Source organism: Marmota flaviventris, chromosome 13 (assembly GCF_047511675.1).
Source record: "Marmota flaviventris isolate mMarFla1 chromosome 13, mMarFla1.hap1, whole genome shotgun sequence".
NCBI lineage: Eukaryota > Metazoa > Chordata > Mammalia > Rodentia > Sciuridae > Marmota > Marmota flaviventris.
In genome coordinates, this window is record NC_092510.1 from 51,714,514 (window position 1) to 51,735,232 (window position 20,719).

A 20,719-nucleotide genomic window follows, 5' to 3' on the forward strand; every position below is an offset into this window, starting at 1 on the left:
TAAAAAATAAAGTAAGTAAAATAAAGTTATTATGTCCAACTACAACTAAAAATATATTTTAAAACTTTAGTATTCCATTAAAAAGACAGTGTTAAGTTTGTAACAGTACTAAAGAATTTTATTTTTTAACTACCAAAAAAATAAAAGGAATGAAACTTTAAAAAACAAAATTCAGCCTTTTCTGTATTAAATTTATCAAAAAAAGAATTGTATGATCTTTTTACTACTTCTTCAAGCAAAGCCCCAAAGTCCTGTTTATTAATAAGAAAAGCCACTGTATTCTCCACTTTAAAAAATACTTAATTGCCACAAATTCTATGGCATATTCTTTCCCAAGTTCTGACTAGAATCCCTTAAGTCCACAGAAAGAAATCACCATGCAATATAGCGCAACACTAAATACCACATCTATCACCAGCATTAACTGCTCCCAATCCTAAGACTTTAATTTCCACCAGGCTACAGCTCAGAGAATAGAGCCTGGTGAGTTCTCTTTCAGCAGGCAGGGACAAGGACCACATATTTTCATACATGCTGGTGCATATAACAAACTGCCGTCTCAGTCATGAACATGTCCAAGACAGAATTCCTAAATTAGTCTGCAAAAATTCTACTCGATGCAATACATTTTCCTAGAGTAAGCTCCAAATTATTTTAGACCAATCCATGAAATTAAATGACCAAAGCACCAGCAGTTTTTCTAAAACCCACAGTCCTCTAAAAAACTCTGGAGTTAAAATAAATCTATAAAATTTAGCTAACAAGGGCTGGGGCTGTAGCTCTTGTATAGAATGCGTAAGGCACTGAGTTCGATCCTCAGCACCACATAAAAATAAACAAAATAAAGGCATTTTGTCCATCTACAACTACAAAATTAAAAAAAAAAAAACTGCTATCACAATACCAGACCATCAATTTCCAATTACCAGATAAAATATCTTTATCAAAACTGCAAAAGTCTGTCAGTGTTGGTGTATAATTACAAGTAAAGACAGATATGCTTTTAAAGACAACTCAAATTTTTCTTCCCTGAAAGTATACAATTTCTGCAAAACAAAGTAGGTGATACATTTTAAATAGTAATATCTGTTCACAGTGTCAAGTTACTTCATACCAAAAACCTTGATTTCTGTAGTAGGTCCTTCAGATAAAACTAAATGCTAAAATGCATGCTGCGGTAGGTCTACTTAGCAATTACTAGAAGTAAGCATACAAGAGATATAATTAGTTATGACACTAGGACAGGCATACATGTTTCAACACACACGCAGCTCAGAACAAAGTTTTTGGCATTATATGACAGAGGACTTAAAACTAAAGACTCAAAGAAAGGTTATGGAGTACGTATGTCTGTCTTTTTCTTTTTTTTTTTTAATTTAAAACTTGCCACATCAAATTATTTCTTTTAAGTCATAAGCATATTTTGATTTGTTTAAACATCTCCTTAAAGATTTCTCAGGGGGAAAAAAAAGAACAGAACTACCACCCTCCAGCTTTCATTGAGCCTATATTACAAATTAAGGAAACTGACTTTACAAAATTCACTTGGTAAAAAGAATCACCTTCCAAAGAAGTTGCAATCTGACCAAACACATTTAGGTGAATTTGACAGTTCTAATCATAGGATTCTCAATCAAGAATAAAAGACTAAATTCTAAAAATTAAAAATTAAATACACAAGACAGTATAATTTAATTTTGAAAAGTAGAAGTTTGTCTGAGATATTCAAGATACTCCCAAACCATAACTGTTAAGCAAGGTTTTAAATAAAACAGGAATCTATTAAATAAATCCATTAGTAAATCATGATCCAGTTAGAATCCAGTTAGAACCAGTTAAGATTTTCTTGACAGAAAAGAAGATCAAAGTATTTTGCAAATGCACAGTTTATATAGTAGATGCATAAATAGTTGATTACAATAAAGTGTGATTAAACTCATGAGGGGCATGAGAAGGAAATTAGAAATACAGATTATATTTATTCATAAAAAACTGAAATTTCTTAAGGACTTTTGTGTTCAATTTCAAAATATTGAAACAAGAACTATTATGGGTTGGGTTGTGGCTCAAGTGGTAGAGTGCTCATCCAGCATGTGTGAGACACTGGGTTCGATGCTCAGCACCATATAAAAATAAAATAAAGATATTGTGTCCACCTAAAAAACTAAAAAATTAAATAAAAAATAAATAACTATTACAAAGTATCCCTTTTCTAAGGATCTTGGTTCAGACTTTATAAAAACACAACAAAACACAAACTCTAAGACTGAGAAATACCCAATTAATAAATGCACTTTTTCAAGCATTTATTTTGCTGAGAAAATTAACCCTAAAAGGCAGTTTTTAAATAGAAAGATTCAAAACATAAAGGTAATAAGGCACCAAAAAAAAAAAAAGATTCCAAAAATATCAGTTTCCATCTCGCCAAAATCATATACTGTCCTCAATCAAAAATGAAATTCCATCGATGAACTCAGGTGTAGTGAAGAGGAGGTATTGTGAATGAGTGTTGGAAACATAAAGCTTGTAATTAAGTGCATTCTGGAGTATAATAATCCACCCTGGAACAAGATAAAACATTCAAAACCTATCCAACGTAAAGCAGCTAGACCCTGTACTCCCACAGGAGTTACAGTACATGACAATGAATTATGAACCAAATCCCATCTCATGGGCCAAATGGTCCATGAAGACAGCACACGTGGTCCCTCCAAAGACACTGTTAATTATGCCCTAGGGTCTTGGTCCAGCAGAGCCTTCACCTTATAACAGGGCTGCTAAGAGCCCTTGCTACCTACACAGAACTATGAAGGAAGGCTAGTATATTGGTTATGTTTTATGTAAAAGACTTTTGAATCCAGCTAAAAGAAGGCACCTAGAACACTACAGCTAACACAAAAAAAGTTGACCCTAATATTTACTTCTAGTAAGTGTGTCTTAACTGTTTTTCTGGCATGGTATCAAAGTTGTCACCTCAGGACATTGCATTTCTTCCAACAATGCTACCATTGTTCAAAACATTTCTAGAATTCATCACTTGTAAGTATTTCTACAGCCAACATGTCAACTGTTTGTGAAAAAATAAATCGTTTTTCTCATCAAAACAATGGAATTATTGAGTTTTATCACCCACCAAATTCATCTGGTTTTTGGATGGTTCAGAAAACCAAAACAATTAACAAGACAAGATAATCAACAATTAATAAGACAAAGGTCCCTGTTCTTGTGTCATGGAAAATTTGTGAGCATGGCCAAGCATGGTGGCACACACCTGTAATCCTAGCTACTCAGGAGGGTAAGGCAGGAGAACCACAAGTTTAAGGACACCCTTTGGAACTTTAGCATGACCCTGTCTCAAAGTAAAAAATTTCAAAAAGGTTTGGGATGTACCTTCATGGTAGAATTCTTGCCTAGCATGTTCAAAGTTCTGGGTTCAATCCTTAATACAAAAAACTTTTTAAAAATTTTGAGCATGAAGAGGCTCAGAAGACTTAGTCATGGGCTATCTGAAGCCTCTGAAATGGAGATCAACAAAGGCATTTTAAGCTATGGCATCATTACTGTATAATCTTCTAGGGTGACTATCTATAAAGAATAATACTCAACTTGTATCTGCTTATTTGTGGTTTTCGAGTTTCCCTATTTATTAGTATATTAATTATTTAAGATGCTACATTCAAGTTTATAAATCTTGTCAAACATCTTTAAAAATTCTTCAAATGTTATAAAACTTCATTTAAGAAAGTATTTCAAATTAGTATATAACTAAACTTCTTTCCAAATTCTAAGTATTTCATATCTTTATTTACTTATAATAGTGTCTTCGAAATTGCATATGTTATAACAATAAAATGATTGTGTAAATCTTAGCGATAGCAGCGAACTGTATGGAGTGCGAATTTTATCTCAATTAAGTTGTTTTTGAAACTTAAGTCATGGAAACACATACACACACACAAAAAAAAAAAAAAACACAACTGAACTTCATTAAAGATTCTATAAACTAGGAGCTGGGTGTGGTTGCACACATCTGTAATCCTAGTGGTGTAGGAGACCTAGACAAGAGGATCATAAGTTCAAAGCCAGCTTCAGTAACTTAGCAAGACCCTCTCTCTAAATATTAAAAAGGCCTGGAGATATGGCCGAGTGGTTAAGCACATCTGAGTTCAATTCCCAATACCAAAACAGAAACAAACAAACAAAAAAAAACACCAAACTGAGGTTGTAGCTCAAGTGGTAGAACATTTGCTTAGTATGTGGGAGGCCCTAGATTCAATTCTCAGCCCTGAAAAAGGGGGAGGAAAAAAAAATAGCCTGACTACAGACATGCATCATGCATTTTGCTTTAAACAAAAATCAGCTATCTTCACCCAATCATTTTCAATCCAGTCTGTTTTTATGAGGGCATGATGCTCCCCAATACATAAACTATATCATTCACACTATAAAACACAAATGTAAACTGAGTGAAATAAAATTTCTAATATATTTCCCTACATATTATAGAATGATTTCTGCACACCCTATAGAGTGTTTACATTATCCTGGAAACCACTCTTCCAACTGAGCTAGGTATAAGCAGTTCAGAAAAGTGTAGCAGCAGATACTATAAATAACTATCAAATAACTAAGACCTGATAAACGCTGATGAAGAATCAGTTCAAAATCACAAGGACAATCATATATATGTGAGTACACTCATCCATTTATTCAATAAATATCTGCCAGGTGTACCCTATCTAAAGCCAACACTGCTTTAGATAGAGGATATTCAACAATTAATAAGACAAAGGTTCCTGTTTTTATAGGCATGCCTCCTGGGATGGGAGAGGCACAAATAACAATTATACACAAACATAAAAGTTAAATATATTTATAAACAGTGATATTTTAAATGCTACAAAGAGGGAAAATAAAAAACAGGTAAAGAAGTCATAAAAAACCAGAGCTTGGGACACTACAGGGAAGTTTATCAGGAAGGTCTCTATGAAGAGATGACAATGGAGAGAAGCCCAGAACGAAACTGAAGGTAGGAGCCAAGAGAAAGTGTGGAAGAAGGGCATGGTTGGCAGAGGAAAACCACGTGCAAAGGGCTGGGGTAGATACAAGCTTAGCAGAAGGAGCAGTGGTAGGAAAAGCTGTTGGAAAGACAGTTACATATAACATGTTCTCCCTGGTTATGGCAAGGAGTTTGGGTTCTATTGAAGGTGCTGAGATAAGTAAGTGATCCTTCCTTGGAGAGGAGTCGGTGCCAGGGGTGAGGAGAGGCCAGATTGGAAGACCAAGCCAGTGAGAAGATACTACAGTGTTGCAGGTAATGGTGTTTGGGAGCAGGGTGAGGGCGGACAGCTGTGTTACTAAGGGGGTGGATCTGGAAGGCATATATGACAGGATATGCACAGTAGATGCAGGGTACAAGAGGACACAGAGTTAAAAAGAGCCTGAAAAAATGAACTTTGGGGAAGCACCTAAAAATAAATCTAATGACACTCATTTGAACAGGTTCTTGGATTCCTTTTGTTTGGTTTTTTTGTTGTTGTTGTTTGTTTGTTTGTTTGTTTGTTTTTTGGTGCTGAACACAATGGCTGATCCATACTAAGTGCTAAGCATCCTTAATCACTAAGCTACATCTCAGCCCCTCAATGTAACTTCAATTTCTTTTATTTTCATCAGTGTTCCACATTTCTTGTGTGGTTTCTCTGCTCTCTCCATCACCACCCGTCACTTTATTTTCCATTTGGATACCTTTTCAAACTTAAAATCGGGAATGTATTAAACACTATAGGTTTAAACAATGAAATTCTCACATTATACATTTGCACTTTGAGTAACTGAAAATATGGAAATAAAGTTAAAAGTCAGACTAAACCTAAGGAAACCATGAAAACAAGTGGCTCCACCAACTTCCATCTTTCTGCCAACTATCAAGTGGAAGTTCAGTGTCTTTTTACCTCTTGTCTCACAACAAATTGTTCTTGATTTTAAAATGTTTTAAAAGACTGAAAATTTTAAAAATACATCTAATTGGAAGTTGCTGGAACCAACCAATGTGAAGTTAAGGGTAATTTTAACTTTTTGATTCTTTTTGGCACTCCTAAAACACTACACTAAATAGATGTTGAAATATTAACACAATGTGAAGCATTATTAATAATCCTTAATACTAATTTTGACCCTAGTTTTATAAAAGAAAAGAGTGGCTGAAAAGTACCTTAAGAACTTTTCTGTCACACAAAAAAACACATGCAGGAATTAAATATAACACTGCTTCTCTGAATTCTAAAGCAATTTATTTATTCCACCTATATATAAAACCAATCTCAGATTAGGATATTTATCTACAAGGTACTGAATAATAGAAACTTCCTATACAAGGTATTTAACAGCTAGATTCAAAGGTGTTCTTATTTTTTTTTTCTTTTTTAATTATATACATCCCTTTCTCTCCAGGAAACTATTGTTTTATCCTGCTGCTTTCACCTGACCATATACACACCACGTTACATGCAAGGTAGTAGCATGAAGAATCCTTAAGAAATTTGAAATGAGCTACCATCTGCATTACATCCATAAAAAAACCTAACAGATGCAAAGTCACCTTAACAAGTAGCTCCCAGGACAGTTGACTAATATCTGTTTGAGAATATTAACATATCTAAAGAAAAAGGAATTCATCAGAAAGGGGAATGGGAAGGAGAAAAAAAATAAAGAGGAGTAAATGTTGTCAACGCTTGGGAAGCACAGCACAAGAGGAGTCCCAAGTATGCACTGGAAGCAATATAGGCCACAGAAAGCTTCCTACGGGGATAGGAAGCTCTCAAGTCTCCCCATGCCCAACCTCAATATTCTCTGCATGAATTCCAAGCTCATAAAGTAATAAGCCACATTTGGCTTATAATTTGAATCCCTGCTTAAATTTGGCTGCAGAGATTGGGCTAATCATGCCAATCTGCATACATGAATATGCCCTTCATCTGGTACACAGATACATACCTGTTCTCATGACACCTGTGTATGTGTGTGCAACCTCTCCCCCTAAAGTCAGTGAACAAAGTGAGCCCCTAATGGACATCTCTTTCAAAGGTATGATGATAACATTATGTTTCTAAGCATATGAAGACCAGGGGTAGTTGGCAGACATGGTTATTCTTTTAAAATAATGAATACCCTCCTGCCAATGAATTTTGTTTTCCTTATTAGTTTTATAGCTTTTACTTCACCTGTAATACCCATAGCACCTAACAGAGTATCACATATACCATAGAAACTAAAGTGCTTGTTGAATTGTTACATTCAACAAATAATTAAATAACTAAAACTGTGTTACACTTTGAAAAATGAAGCAACTCTCAAACTCCTATGCCTATCTCAATATACAACCAGAACACAAAAACCTAACAATTTTAAAAGCATCTCTTATTTTTACCAAATCAGTACACCATAGCCGAATGTTGTCTCATGTAAATCTGCAATGTTATTTTATATATACTAAGCAAACATTTACTTGCTTGTTGTGAGACTTATAATATTGATATATCTGTATTTCAGAAGTACCATTTGATAATAATCATTGATAATAAACATTAGATGATACACTCACTATTCATCTATGGCATGCACAAATATACCAAAACTACAAAAAGCATGTACAGATATTACTTACTGCTGTGTGAGAGCACATCAGTGTTAAACTCTTGCCTCCCCCACCCTCAAAATTCAGTAAACCCTGCAATTCTGCTTCCTACTCTCCCCCATGAGGAAGATAGGAATGACCTGTTTCTCACAGAGGCTTTTTTTTTTTTTTTTTTTTAAGACAGGGTCTCTCTACGTTGTCTGCAGGCTGATCTTGGAACTCCCAGGCTCAAGTGATCCTTCCATCTCAGTCTCCCAAGTAGCTGGGACCACAGGCACATGCCACCACACCAGGCATCTCATGGACACTCTTGACACATATTCATTATACACTGACTTCATTAGATCTAATTACAGTCATCTAGGTACACAAAAATGTAGTGTCATTGACTGGCTGCTGTCTCTACACACAAGTGAAGCTGCATTGACCTGTGTACAGATATAAGTGAAACTTTTATGTGAAACTATTTCTAGCAAAGGACATCTAGTACCGTGAAAAACCTGGCTCAAGACCTGGCAGAATTTGAGTCTTAGAAAGTCTCTACTTTTTACTGTCATTTAGAGTTAATGCCCTTTGAAGCAAAAATATTTGTCTATCAAAAACCAATTCAAGGGCTGGGGTTGTGGCTCAGTAGTGCACATGTGAGGCAGTGCATTCGATCCTCAGCACCACATTAAAAAATAAGCAAATAAAATAAAGGTATTGTGTCCATTTATAGTCAAAAATATTTTTTTAAAAATTCAAAAAAGTGTTTTTTCCCAATGACCACTTTCAATGAGAAAAAAATCTGAACCATCACATTGTACTTCCAGAAACATACCTGTTAGGAGAAGTGTTGAAAGAAGGAACTTCCCTAATCCACTAGATAATGAAATGTGTATTACAAGGAGATTAGATACCACAGGATGGAGAACTGAATGGCCTTTGTGTGGCTGTATGGTTTTAATTATATTACTTATGCCCCGAACCAAATAAGATATCAATAGCTACACATTATTTAGTCAGTCCACATACATATATGTACATGTCAAAACATGCTAAAAATAACAAAATATTCATATATTGTTTAACAGGTATAAATATGTCATATGGTATAATAAAATTTATATATACCCAAAAATCTTGTGTATGGTAACTATCAAATTTTGTCCTATCAAATTTTATAAATGATTTAAATGCTTTATAGAATATTCAAAAGTAAAAAAAAGTAAATCCTCAAAATATGTCATGAGATGTTTTAAATTGGCTAGTTACTGTTAAATTTAAATATTTGTGAGGAAAAAAAATACATACTCTCCATACATAAATTTAATCACTTAGCCATCTAATTAATAGCTCATGCCAAACAGTGAAACTTTTGTCTAAAATAACTGTCACCAGGTCAAAAACAGACAATGCAATTAAGACCTGAATGGCCCATCAGAATACTAGAAAAGCAATTACTTAGATGGAAATAAACTTAGGTCTTGATTAGAATGAATAAGAAGAAAACTGGAATTTTACAAGAACAAATATTTCTTTTAATTCAACGATAGTACAACATAGCTTCCCCAAATTAAGTTACCTTTCACTTGCTCTTCCAATTTCTCTAATTCAATGATGTAATATCTTAAAAATTTACCAAATAGATTGCAAAATGAGCTCTTTCAAAACATGTCGTGCCAGATATGAATGTAGTTATTTATTTAAAACTTCACTGGACAGGTTATTTTGGGTTTGGAGATCATACAATAATTTTTAGTTTTATCTCTGTTGGTGTTTTTCTAGTCATGACGGGATGTCTAGGAAGACAAATTTTCTCAATAATGGTTTTTCCCCCCTTTCCTTTTGAGGTATTTATAAAACCAAAAACAATTATTTCTACGTACTTAATTCCACCTCCAGGGCATGCAGTATGTCTGTTATCATACAGAACACCTAGAATGCTTTTAAACTCAATGATAATTAAGAAACATCAAAGTAAAACCTGGTTGTTTCACAGGGAACTAGGAGCTATCATCTTTTGGCTACTGAATGACATATTTCTTGTCCGCTGGAGTACCACCAAGAGTTTTTACCTAAACAGTAGATTGTACTTTCTTAATGTAGTCTTTACTCTGCTGAAGACCAGATAAATTTGACCTTTAAGTGTAAATTGCAAAAAACAAGGAAAGTAAGAATACACATATGAAACTACATCAAACTTAAAAACTTCTGCATGACAAAAGCAATGGAAGTGAGCAATAGAGGACAGAGAATCTACAGAATGGGAGAAAATATTTGTCACCTAACATTTCTGACAAGAGATTAATATCCAGAATTTATAAGAAACTCCTACAACTCAACACACACACACACACACACACACACCCACACACACACACACACAATCTTGTTAAAAGATGAACAAAAAGGGCTGGAGTTATAGCTCAGTGATAGACTGCTTGCCTAGCATGTGTGAGGTACTGGGTTCGATCCTCAGCACACATAAAAAGGAATAAATTAAATAAAATAAAGGTATTGTGTCCATCTACAACTAAAAATAAATAATAAATAAATTTTTAAAAAGATAGATAAAATGCTGCAAGTGGTGATATATGCCTGTAGTCTCAGCTAATCAGGAGGCCAAGGCAGGAGGACCATTTAAGGCTAACCTAGGCGATAGAGCTGCCTCAAAAAAAAAAAAAAAAAAAAAGACAAAGGACTTGCACAGGTATTTTTCCAAAGATACATGAGTGGCCAAAGACCATATGAAAAGATACTCAGCATCACTAATTTTCAAGGAAATATAAATCAAAACCACAAGGGAGGTCATCTCACACCTGTTAGAACTGCCACTATCAAAAGACACATGTTAGGATGTGGAGAAACTGGAGCCCTTGAGCACCACTGGAAGTAGTGTAAATGATAAAGCTATTACAGATGACAGAATGGAGGTTCCTCAAAACATTAAATAGCAGACTACCACGTGATCCAGCAATTCCACTTGGAGGTACTTATTTATCCCAAAGAATTCAGAAAAGAGATTTATATGCCTATGTTTATAGCAGTGTCTATAACAGTAGCCAAGAGGTAGAAGCAAGCTAAATGACCATCTCCAAATGAACACATAAAGAAAAGTTGTGTGTTGGTGTATGTGAATGGAATATTATTCTGCTTTATAAAAGAAAATTCTGTCATGTTACAACGAGGATGAGCCTTCAGGATATTTTGCTAAGCAAAATAAGCCTTCACGCACGCACGTGTGCACATGCACACATGCACACACATAATTACTTTATGATTCCACTTATATGAGGTATTTGAAGTAGTCAAATGCTTAGAAACAGAAAATAGAATACTGGTTGCCAGGAGCATGGAGAACAGAGGAAAAGGGAGCTGCTGTTATTGTTCAAGGGCCACAAAATTTTAGCATTTGCAAAATACAAATATTCTAGAGATCTGTTGCACAATAATTTGGAGTTAATACTATTATACTGTACGTTAAAAAATTATTAAGAGGGTAAATTTTATGTTATCTTTATGACAGTCAAAAATTGTTCAGTAAACTGCTAGGGAATCAAGAATAGTTAAAATAATCTTGTAAAAAGTTAGAAGACTCATACTTCTAATTGTAAAACTTAATATACTAATCAAGACAATGTGGTACTGAAACAAGGATAGATACACAGATCAATGAAAATGTGTGGAAATTCCAGAAATAAACCTAACATCTGCCGTCAATTAATTTTCAACAAAGTATATGACAAATTCCATGTGGAAACAAATTTTTTTTCAGTACTGGGGATTATTTGTACTAGGGGGAGGGCACTCCACCACCAAACCACATCTCCAGCCCTTTTTATTTTATTTCTTAAAAAAAAAAAAAAAATGGTACTAGGGATGGAACTCAGGAGTGCTGTACCACTGAGCTACATCCTCAGTCCTTTTTATTTAGAGACAGGGTCTCGCTAAGTTGCCTAGACTAGCCTTGAACTTGCAATCCTACTGCCTCAGCCTCCCAAGTAGCTAGTACTACAAAGAATCACCTTTTCAACAAATGGTGCTATAAAAGACATCCACACTCCAAAGAATGAAGTTGGGCCCTACTTCACACTAAATATAAAAACTAACCTAAATCTGCCCTGAAGAAGCTCAAACTGTAAGATACTTAGCAGAAAATACAAGTCTACACTTCATAACCTTGAGTTAGACAATTCTTAGCTAGCATATCTAAAGTAAGAACAATGAAAGAAAACAGGAAAGCTAGACTTCAAAATTTAAAACTTCTGCAATTCAAAGAACACCATCAAAAAAATAAAAAGCCAACCCACGGAAAGGGAGAAAGTATGTACAAATCTTACATCCTAAAGAACTGTTATCAAAAAATCTTACAATTAAAATATAACCCTAATGAAAAAGTCACAGAAAAGATATACAAATGGCCAGTAAGCACTTGAAAAAATTGTTCAGCCTCACTAGCCATCAGGAAATGCAAATCAAAACCACAAGAAGATACTACTTCACAGCTCCAAGATGATTAAAATAAAAAGACAGATACTAGCAAGTGTTGGAGAAGATGTACAGCAACTCGAAGACTCATAAACTATTGGTGGTAATGGAAAATGCTGCAGTTGCATTGGAAAACAATTTGGCAGATCCTCAAAAATCAAAAACACAGTTGCAATATGACCCAGTGATTCCATTCTATAGATCTACATCCAAGAGAATGGAAAACATATGTCTACAAAAACCTTGCACATAAATGGTCACAGCAGCATTACTCAGAACAGCCAAACACTGGAAATGACCCAAAATGTTCATCCATTGATGAATAAATAAGTGGTATAGCCATCCAACAGAATTTTATTAATATACACTTTCTAGATGAATTACATCTAAAGTAAAAATTTTAAATTGCTATGATTATTTAGTCCTACCACATTAAATATAAAATGCCCCAACTGAAAAGAAACTTAGGACTTACCAACTTCAATTGTTTTGCCATTGAGTGAATGGAAGATCTCAAATGTAATGGGATAAAATGGGAGCATGTGTGATCACCCCATCCTAGGCTGCTCTCACACCTGAGCAAGCTGGCACAGTCAGCTGCACAGAGATCCTGAGTGGATAAGGAATAGGCACAGGATACCACTAAGGAGCACTACTGGCATGTGTTCCTTTCTCTTTAATTACCATATATTTTCTCCTAGATTTTGAGAGTTTGGGGGGGATTGGAGAGGTTAAAATGATAACTTTCAGTTTCATAAGTTCCCCTTTTCCTCTTCTTTTATCACCACACAAACAATAATGAATGGAAACTGGACTACTAGAAGGAGGAAGGTTAAGATATTCTTGCCTTATGTGTGGGAAAGATGATCAGGGAATATTCATTTGAACATAATACACATAGTATTCAACCTACAGGCCAACAGAAGGGGACATGGCCCTAGGCTTTCTGGGCACTTAGCTGTCATTACTGAAGAAGTTTGCCTGGAAGGAAGCATCCCACCTGCAGGAAGGGGTATGAAAAATAGCTCATCTCTCTTCCCTGAAACAAAGATAATAGCCCTAGAATATTTTCACAAGACACCAGGATAGCTTAGTACAGAATGTTTCAGGTACAACTATTAAAAAGTTAGCCTTGGACTGGGGAGGTAGCTCAGGGGTGGAGTACTGACTTAGCATTCATGAGGCTCTGGGTTCCATCTCCAGCACCACGGGGATGGGCATGGGGTGGGGGAGGCAAAAAGTAGCTTTGGCTAAAAATGTTAGGGTCAAATAAAAATTATAGATAATTAGAGGGGTTTAGTAATATTATTAAGATATATTTTTTTTGTTTGTTTTGGGAAAAGGTCTCACTGTGTTGCCCATAGTCTGGCCTCCAACTCCTAGGCCCAAGGGATCTTACTGCCTCAGTTTCCGTGGAAGCTGGGATTACAGATACATGCCACCACTCAGGATTCTCATTAAAATACTTGAAAAGTTATTAGAGAGCCCCCAAGAGAGTCTGGTAAACTTAAAAATAATTCATTAGGAAAGCAAAAACATTTTATTCATCCTTGGTAACAACAATTTTCCTAGTTAAAATAATAAACTCTGAGGTAAAGAGAGAAGGTAGGATAATTTACCATTTTCTATTGAAATGTGTTAAGAACTCTTAAAAACAGTTTTATTAATATTCTAAGGTGTTTTAATATTTTCCAACCCCAAATCTGCAGATACTTGTATTTATTATGATTTAAAAATGATCCTATGATCTTCCCTTTTCTCCTTTATATCAAGGCAGCTAGGCAAACGCATTCATAAAGAGCCAAGTGATAACACCAGCCTCTGCTGGAAGGAAATAAAAAATGGGGACTCTGTCGCATAGGAAAATTAATAGGCTATATTATTTGTACACTGATTTTAAAATCTACATACAACCTCTATGAAATATCTTTTATTTTTAAGTTATGAAAAATTATGAGAATTACTAACAGAACCATGTTTGTGTTGACATGATTCAGTCCATACAAAAAATAGTTACAATATTCTAGTCATCAGAGATATTGCTTTTGTTCTCTGAAAAATTTTTTAAAAAAAGAAAATAATACTTTTCATTGCTGTCAAACCTATTCAATTTTCCCTTCAAATGAAGTTTAGATGAAAACAATGTGACTGACAAGCTCCGCACAGGCAAATCTTGGCAACCTTCAACTCTGTCTATCTCCTTGGCCTGTTAAGCAAAATTCCTTCACAAACTGTTGGTCTTTGCAATAACTCCTACAAAGCTCGTTACTGCCAGTGTCGCCCTATCCCCCATGTTGTGCATTTATCCCTGGGATGCATATCAACATGTGGCACATGTCCTTGACATGCACAGAAGAGCTGCACCCCAGGACAGCAGCATGCACGACAATAGTGTCGATTCTTACTTCTTTATGGTTGCTGGGATGTAACCGAGAAATCTAATAACTGTGACAGTGGGGCCTTTCGGTTTTTCCTTGCCTTTCCAGACAGTGAAGCTGCACAGACACTAATGAAAGGTTAAATGAATAGGAATAGCTGACAAGAGGTACAATAAAGAAGGAGCTTGGTAATCCACAGACACTGAGCAGAGATCCTTGGCTCAAGCAGAGAAAGGACAGCACATCGTCGAGCCACAATATTTAAAACAGCTTGCTATACACAGAGGCTTTTGTGTCTGGGTACACGTCTGGCTTTGGACTAAAAAAAAAAAAAAGATACTGAAAAGGAATTTCAGCATGGGGCACTTTGGCAAATGTAAGGTCATAATAAGAGAAAAATGTTTTGTGTGGGTTGTTACATCTTTGTACTAAACACAAAAAAGCAGAGACTATGAACTCATGAACCTTAAGTTCCAAGACAATACTGTACATTTTGACAACTATGAAATACAGTATCTAGAAGGCTGGCTTGATGAGATTCCCACTGCTAAGATATATATGCAGTGACTCATTTAGAAAAGTTCCACACTCTGCCTTCCTTGTGGAAGAATTCCTGATAACTAGAGTTCTAGTCTTTATAATGAATGTGATTTGTTACAAATACAACCAAAATTCTCAAGTCATTCCACTCTCCAAAACTTCCCAGTAGTTCTTATAAGGAAACTGAACTTACTATGCTAGTAATTTGTAAACTATAAGGCAAACTCTTTGCAATTTTAAGTTACTACAAACGGAAAATGGCCTTAACTCGAATTCTTAATTTTGGACATTTTTTTATTGCCATTGCCCTTCTCACTGTACCTTAAGAGGTTGTATTCCTTGGGGGAACTCATTTTAAATTATTATAGCAAAAACATTTTAAATCACCAAGAAAAAAAATGCTGTAGAATGTCCAGGGGAAAATAAAACAAAAGTAATAAAATTGACATTTCCATGTCATTTTTTTAAAAGAGAAAAAAAAAATGTTATGTCTCTGCTGTGGCAAAAACTTGAAAAATGATGTATCTGTAATATCGTTCTTATGAATATGCATAAGTTAGAATACAGGTTCACACAAATGGAAAAGGATACTGAGAACATGTTTTAAAACAAGGGGAGTTCTTTGAACAGCTAAATTAAATTATAGCTGAACTTTTGAGTGTACTGAGGCCTCTAATAAGTAACAAATAAAGACTTTTATTGGCTAGCAACATAATGAGAGCTACTGTGCAAAAGATTTTTTAAAAAGACAAATCTGGGTAGTTTATCTCACTGGATTATATTATTTACTTAAATTATAAATAAATTTGTCCAAAGTAATGCTCTTAGAAACTAATATATACATATTAAAGAGCAATTATGATCAATGACTCTAATATAAACATCACACATTTTCATGGAAAGATAAATAAATGTAAAATTGAATAATAAATACCGAATTTAAAACAATTTAAGTCCTATATTTTAAATTTAACTTACTTATTTATCCCTAACTTATCAGTTTTATACATGACATGAAACACTTATTGAACAATTTTCTCTCCAGAATATAGCAGCTGTATAGAGAACTACTTCAAACACATCACATACAGAAAAGGAGTTGTCCCCAATAAACAAAACTAACATATTCTGCTCTCAGTGATTTGGTGGAAAGTCACTTTAATAGAACTTTGAAGGTTGTTCTTCCAACATGAGAATAACTCCTTCAGTTGATAGAACAATCAAAAGTTAGGCAAACCAGAACATATAAGATATATTTGATTACATTTGCCTAATCTTCAAATGATATGAAAGGTGGAACCCTAGAAAGATTAACTGATTCCTTAATTGTTCTTATAGAAAGGTCTGTTGCTCTGTCACCGCTAAAAATACACATATAAAAAATAACCGCACCTCCAAGCCTAAACTCTGAGCCAGTATTCATTACCTACTCTTTCTGTACAACATTCTGATTGCCAGAGTGCTTTTTATTTACCCTTAAGTATATCTAATAAAATCATGAGGCTCCCTCTAGCTCTTCAGAGAGGAGTTTACTAACCAATGATCCTATATAATTCCCATCCAACAGGAAAGATTTGAGGAGGCTGTCCCCCCTTCCACAAGAAATGTTTTCAACTCTGTTTCTTGTCAGGATGTAGATGGTAAATGAGACCATCTGTGGAGGAATTCAGAAAGTACTGCTCCTTATGTATGCAGCAAGTTAAGAATCTATTAATCACTTCCAACCTAAATGTTAGATACTAAATTCTATAATTTTAACCTGCTTAAACTATGTATACATTCCCAATTAGATTTACCTATATCGTACAAAATTAATCTTAATTTCAAAAGCAAATAATGTGATCCACAAACACTCAAATTTGTGATCTGGTCTCATCTAAAAGTGTATATTTAAACACAAAATCTCAAAAACAAAACATTAACAGTGTATTTGTGGAGTTTATATAAAACAAACATTCTGATGGTAATTTGTAGAAAACATTTTCATGTACCATAATATTTATATACCACATTGGTAATGACTTTTTTTATTGTTTAATCTTTTCTGCAATTCAGTATTGAATATTTGGGGATGTAGTTATTTAGAAGACTATAAATAATATAGTTGAAGTACATCATTGATATTTAGTCCATCTTACAATAGCCATAAAAGCCACACAGTCCACTGGCAAATCACTCCAAATAAGTGAATATGAACAATGCTAAATCAAACTCATACTCGCTGAGGCCATCTTACAAACACTTAAGGAATATTTAAAGTAGTATTCAACTTTAAAATTTAAAGGAAAGGAAAACCACTAACTTCAAGTCATCACCTATTTTGGACTCCCTTAAAATAAGAAATATTCCCAGGAACAACAACAAAAAGAATAGCTGCCTCTACCCCACCCCCACCCCCCGCCCCTTTTTGCGCCAGTGTCCAATTTCTTCTTTTCTGAACAGCTGTATTATCCAACTTAAGTTGCTCTGCTAATTTCAGTCCCACAAGGACTAACTTGGAAGGCAAAAAAATACAAGAAAAGATCAATTTGCTGGGAAAGATCAAATGAGAAAACTGTGGGGACAGCACCAGGTCAGCGTGTGGAGAACTAAGCAGACCTGTTCTTCATTAACTGCGCCTCTCTGGGGATGTCACACACTACCTGTCCGTGGGCTTTATTGAACCGCCTAACCCGCCTCTCTGTTCCATTCTTCTGGGCCCAAGTGAATCATATCCTGCTGCTGACAAGTTAGCAGGGGACTGCGGCTGCAACATGAAAGTACTTTTCTTTCTTGTCTAAATCAGGCAGATTTTTGAAAAGACGACACAGCATTGACTCGTGACATGGCAAGATGAAACGAGAGGTCTGGGCCGGTCGTGGAGCTGTGCAGATAAAAGTAATCAAATGACACTCCTGGAATGCAAATTGGCATTCTTGACTGCAGCAATTGCACAACCATGAAACATCCCTGACAGCAAGCAAGATTAGGACAAAATGTTATGTAAAGCACTGAACTCAAAAACTCTCACTTGAAAATTCAAACTGTAACACTTACATTTTAATATAGCAAGAGTCAGCTCTGCTTTTGTCTGCTTCTTTTTGTAATCACATATCCCTGCTTGACAGATATCTTACATCTCAGGTAGAAGGAAAAAATCAGGTAATAGGAATGTACTATTGCCATTAATATTTTCTTAATATTTATTTTTAAAATCACATGATGTTGATTCTTCAAAGTTTTACCTGTAAACACAGAACCTAACTTACTATTCTGAGGGGTGGGGGGCAGTATTTCAGACCATTCTGACATGATACACTAAATAAAAGTTCACATTCAGGCTAACTTCCCTCAGGTGAAGAAATTCCTGTGACTTTGGTAAAGTGATTAGCAATCTGGATTTTGAATATACTGCTCTCCGGGAACAGGACCAGTAGCTACAACTAAGAACTTCATTAAGACTGAACAGTTTAAATGAAACAGCTACAAATATGATATAAAACACAGGACCCTCTAAAGATTCACAAGGGATTTTTGTGTGTGATTCCAAAGTATAAAAGAAGTTCTATTTACTTGTACAGGGTCTCACTACTCGCATACATCTTCAGATCAGACACACTAAGTAATGGTGCCAGAAATAAATTCCACCCAAAGCATGAATATGTGTGTGCACAGTAACATCTGAAACTGCAGAATACAAAAACACTGGATGACAAATGGGATTAGCCACTGCTCAAAATGATTAGTATATGGGAAAAGAAGTGTAGACAAATAGTGATATTGGCTAGGGGAAAAGAAAACTAACATCTACAACTGGCTTTTACGATGTTCTTGTGTAAAATGCCGTTAGAAGAGAATCTGTCTAGCTCTAAGCAGATACATTTAATATTTTGTCCTGATGCCTCACTTAAACACAGGTTCCTGCAACTGCAACTGTCCACGAAGTATATAAAAAAATAATAAAACAGGCCACTTTCTGCCACTTTAATCCTGGGTACACAGGATTATTTTATGATGTCTTTTGTACATCAGTTTTACAACAGCTTGACTCTAGGGTAAATGGGAACCATCATAAATCGCACGCTGCTTTCAAAACCACTTTAATTTCTGTCAGCGTTACTGTAACCACAGTCTTGGGCGCATGCTTTTTTTTTTTTTTTTTTTTTCCTGGTGCCTGCATTTGACAGTCGCATCTCCTACACTCCAGTTGTGACTTTGATCACTGAAACAAGAGATGTCACATTAGGGGGAAGGGAAGAGGAAAAAAATGCCAACCCGCTATCACCCTTTTTCTTATATATTCTATCTACACACGGAACACAGCATATCAGATTCCCAAGTGGGGGTAACAATAGCAACGCTGGGTGGAAGCAAACTAAAACGAAGGGAGTGGTCAAGCCCCATTTCTAACAAATCACTTCCCCGAAAGCGGACAGAGCTGCTCATCCCCAGGCTAACTAATTGCACGCTTCCTCGCTACAGAGAAGCCGCTTGGTGTAGAAGGGTTGTGCTGGATGGAGTCTCGCTTCGTGATGCCATTCTATTTCTTCCACCACTTGCACTCGGAACTTATTTTTAATCTTAGCTCACCTCACAGGAGATTTCGCCTACTTTTGTTTTGAACCTTTTTTTTTTTTTTTAAGTTCGGCCCCCTCCCCGGGCCCCAAATCTCACCCTCCAGCCAATATGTAAGTAAAACAAGTCGGCTTCTTTAGCATTGCACTTTGGAAAAACATATCTAGGGTTGATTTTGCTGCCCTGCGTTTTGCACGTTCTTCATAAAACCTGCAGGAGCATTTCCTACCATCCTCACAAAGGGAGGGTTCCGAGCGCGAAGCGGAGGGGAGGGGATGAGCCAACGTGCTGGGGCTGGTGGCTGTGCCCGTGCTGCACGGCGCCCAGCGCGCTCTGGCACCCACGCCCAGCCGCCGGTCCCTCACACACCGGCAAGTTGTAAAAGTTATCGTGGGTCCCAAGCGCTTTCCCCTCCTCCCAGAGCTCTTCCAGCGCTCCATTCATCCCCCGCGTCCTTTCCACTCGGTCCCCCCAAGCTGGTCCCCAACTCCCTAGAGCCTCCCGCTAGCCAGCTGCTCACCTTCGCTCGGAAGCCGCGAGAGGGACGAACTTAACCAGCCCCCCAACAAGCACTCACACCCTCCCACCTGGAACTCGCCTCGGAAACTTGGGGCCAAGTTTAGTAGAGGATTTGGGAGCACAGCAGGGGCCAGGTTGGACTAGGGCTTTTCTCTTCTACCCGCACTCCTCAGCGCCCCCCTCCACCTCACGCCGCTGGACTGGAGGAAAACACGGCCCCGGGTGGTCCCGGTGGCGCTAGGGCGCCCGGGTCATTTCTTACGAAGTCTAGAATAAAAAGGAAAGGAGGCTGGAAACTTCTTACCATCTCGGCATGCTGGTTGTCAAGTGCAGCCCCCGCCTCTTGGTCTCCTCTTAGCGGCCGTGCCTGGACCAGCCCCTCGGCCGCCTCTCGCTCCTTCTGTCTCGGCCTTTCTTTCCCTCCCCCTCCCGATTTCCTTCGGGCCGCCGCTCTCGCCGCCTCCGCCACTCCCCGCCCGCCGCCCGCGCGCGCCCTCGCCGCGGCCCCTCTGCGCTCAGGTGACTGATTTACACACGCGCCCAGGGTCGCGCTCGCTCCCCAAGTCCGAGCCTGTTGACTTCCCTCGGCTCCTCCTTGGGCCGGAAAAAAAAAAAAAAAAGAAAG

General features: G+C 36.6%; 1 protein-coding gene across 1 annotated transcript in view; it reads right to left on the bottom strand.

Annotated features, from left to right (window-relative positions):
• Bnc2 (basonuclin zinc finger protein 2) overlaps nucleotides 1–20,494 on the bottom strand; it is a 410,961-nt gene extending 390,467 nt beyond the window's left edge. The window contains exon 1 of the mRNA XM_071600656.1: nucleotides 20,399–20,494. Within this exon, the coding sequence (XP_071456757.1) occupies nucleotides 20,399–20,401 (3 nt within the window). The 5' untranslated portion in view covers nucleotides 20,402–20,494. The remainder of the gene's footprint in view (nucleotides 1–20,398) is intronic.
• Between the last annotated feature and the right edge of the window lie 225 nt (nucleotides 20,495–20,719).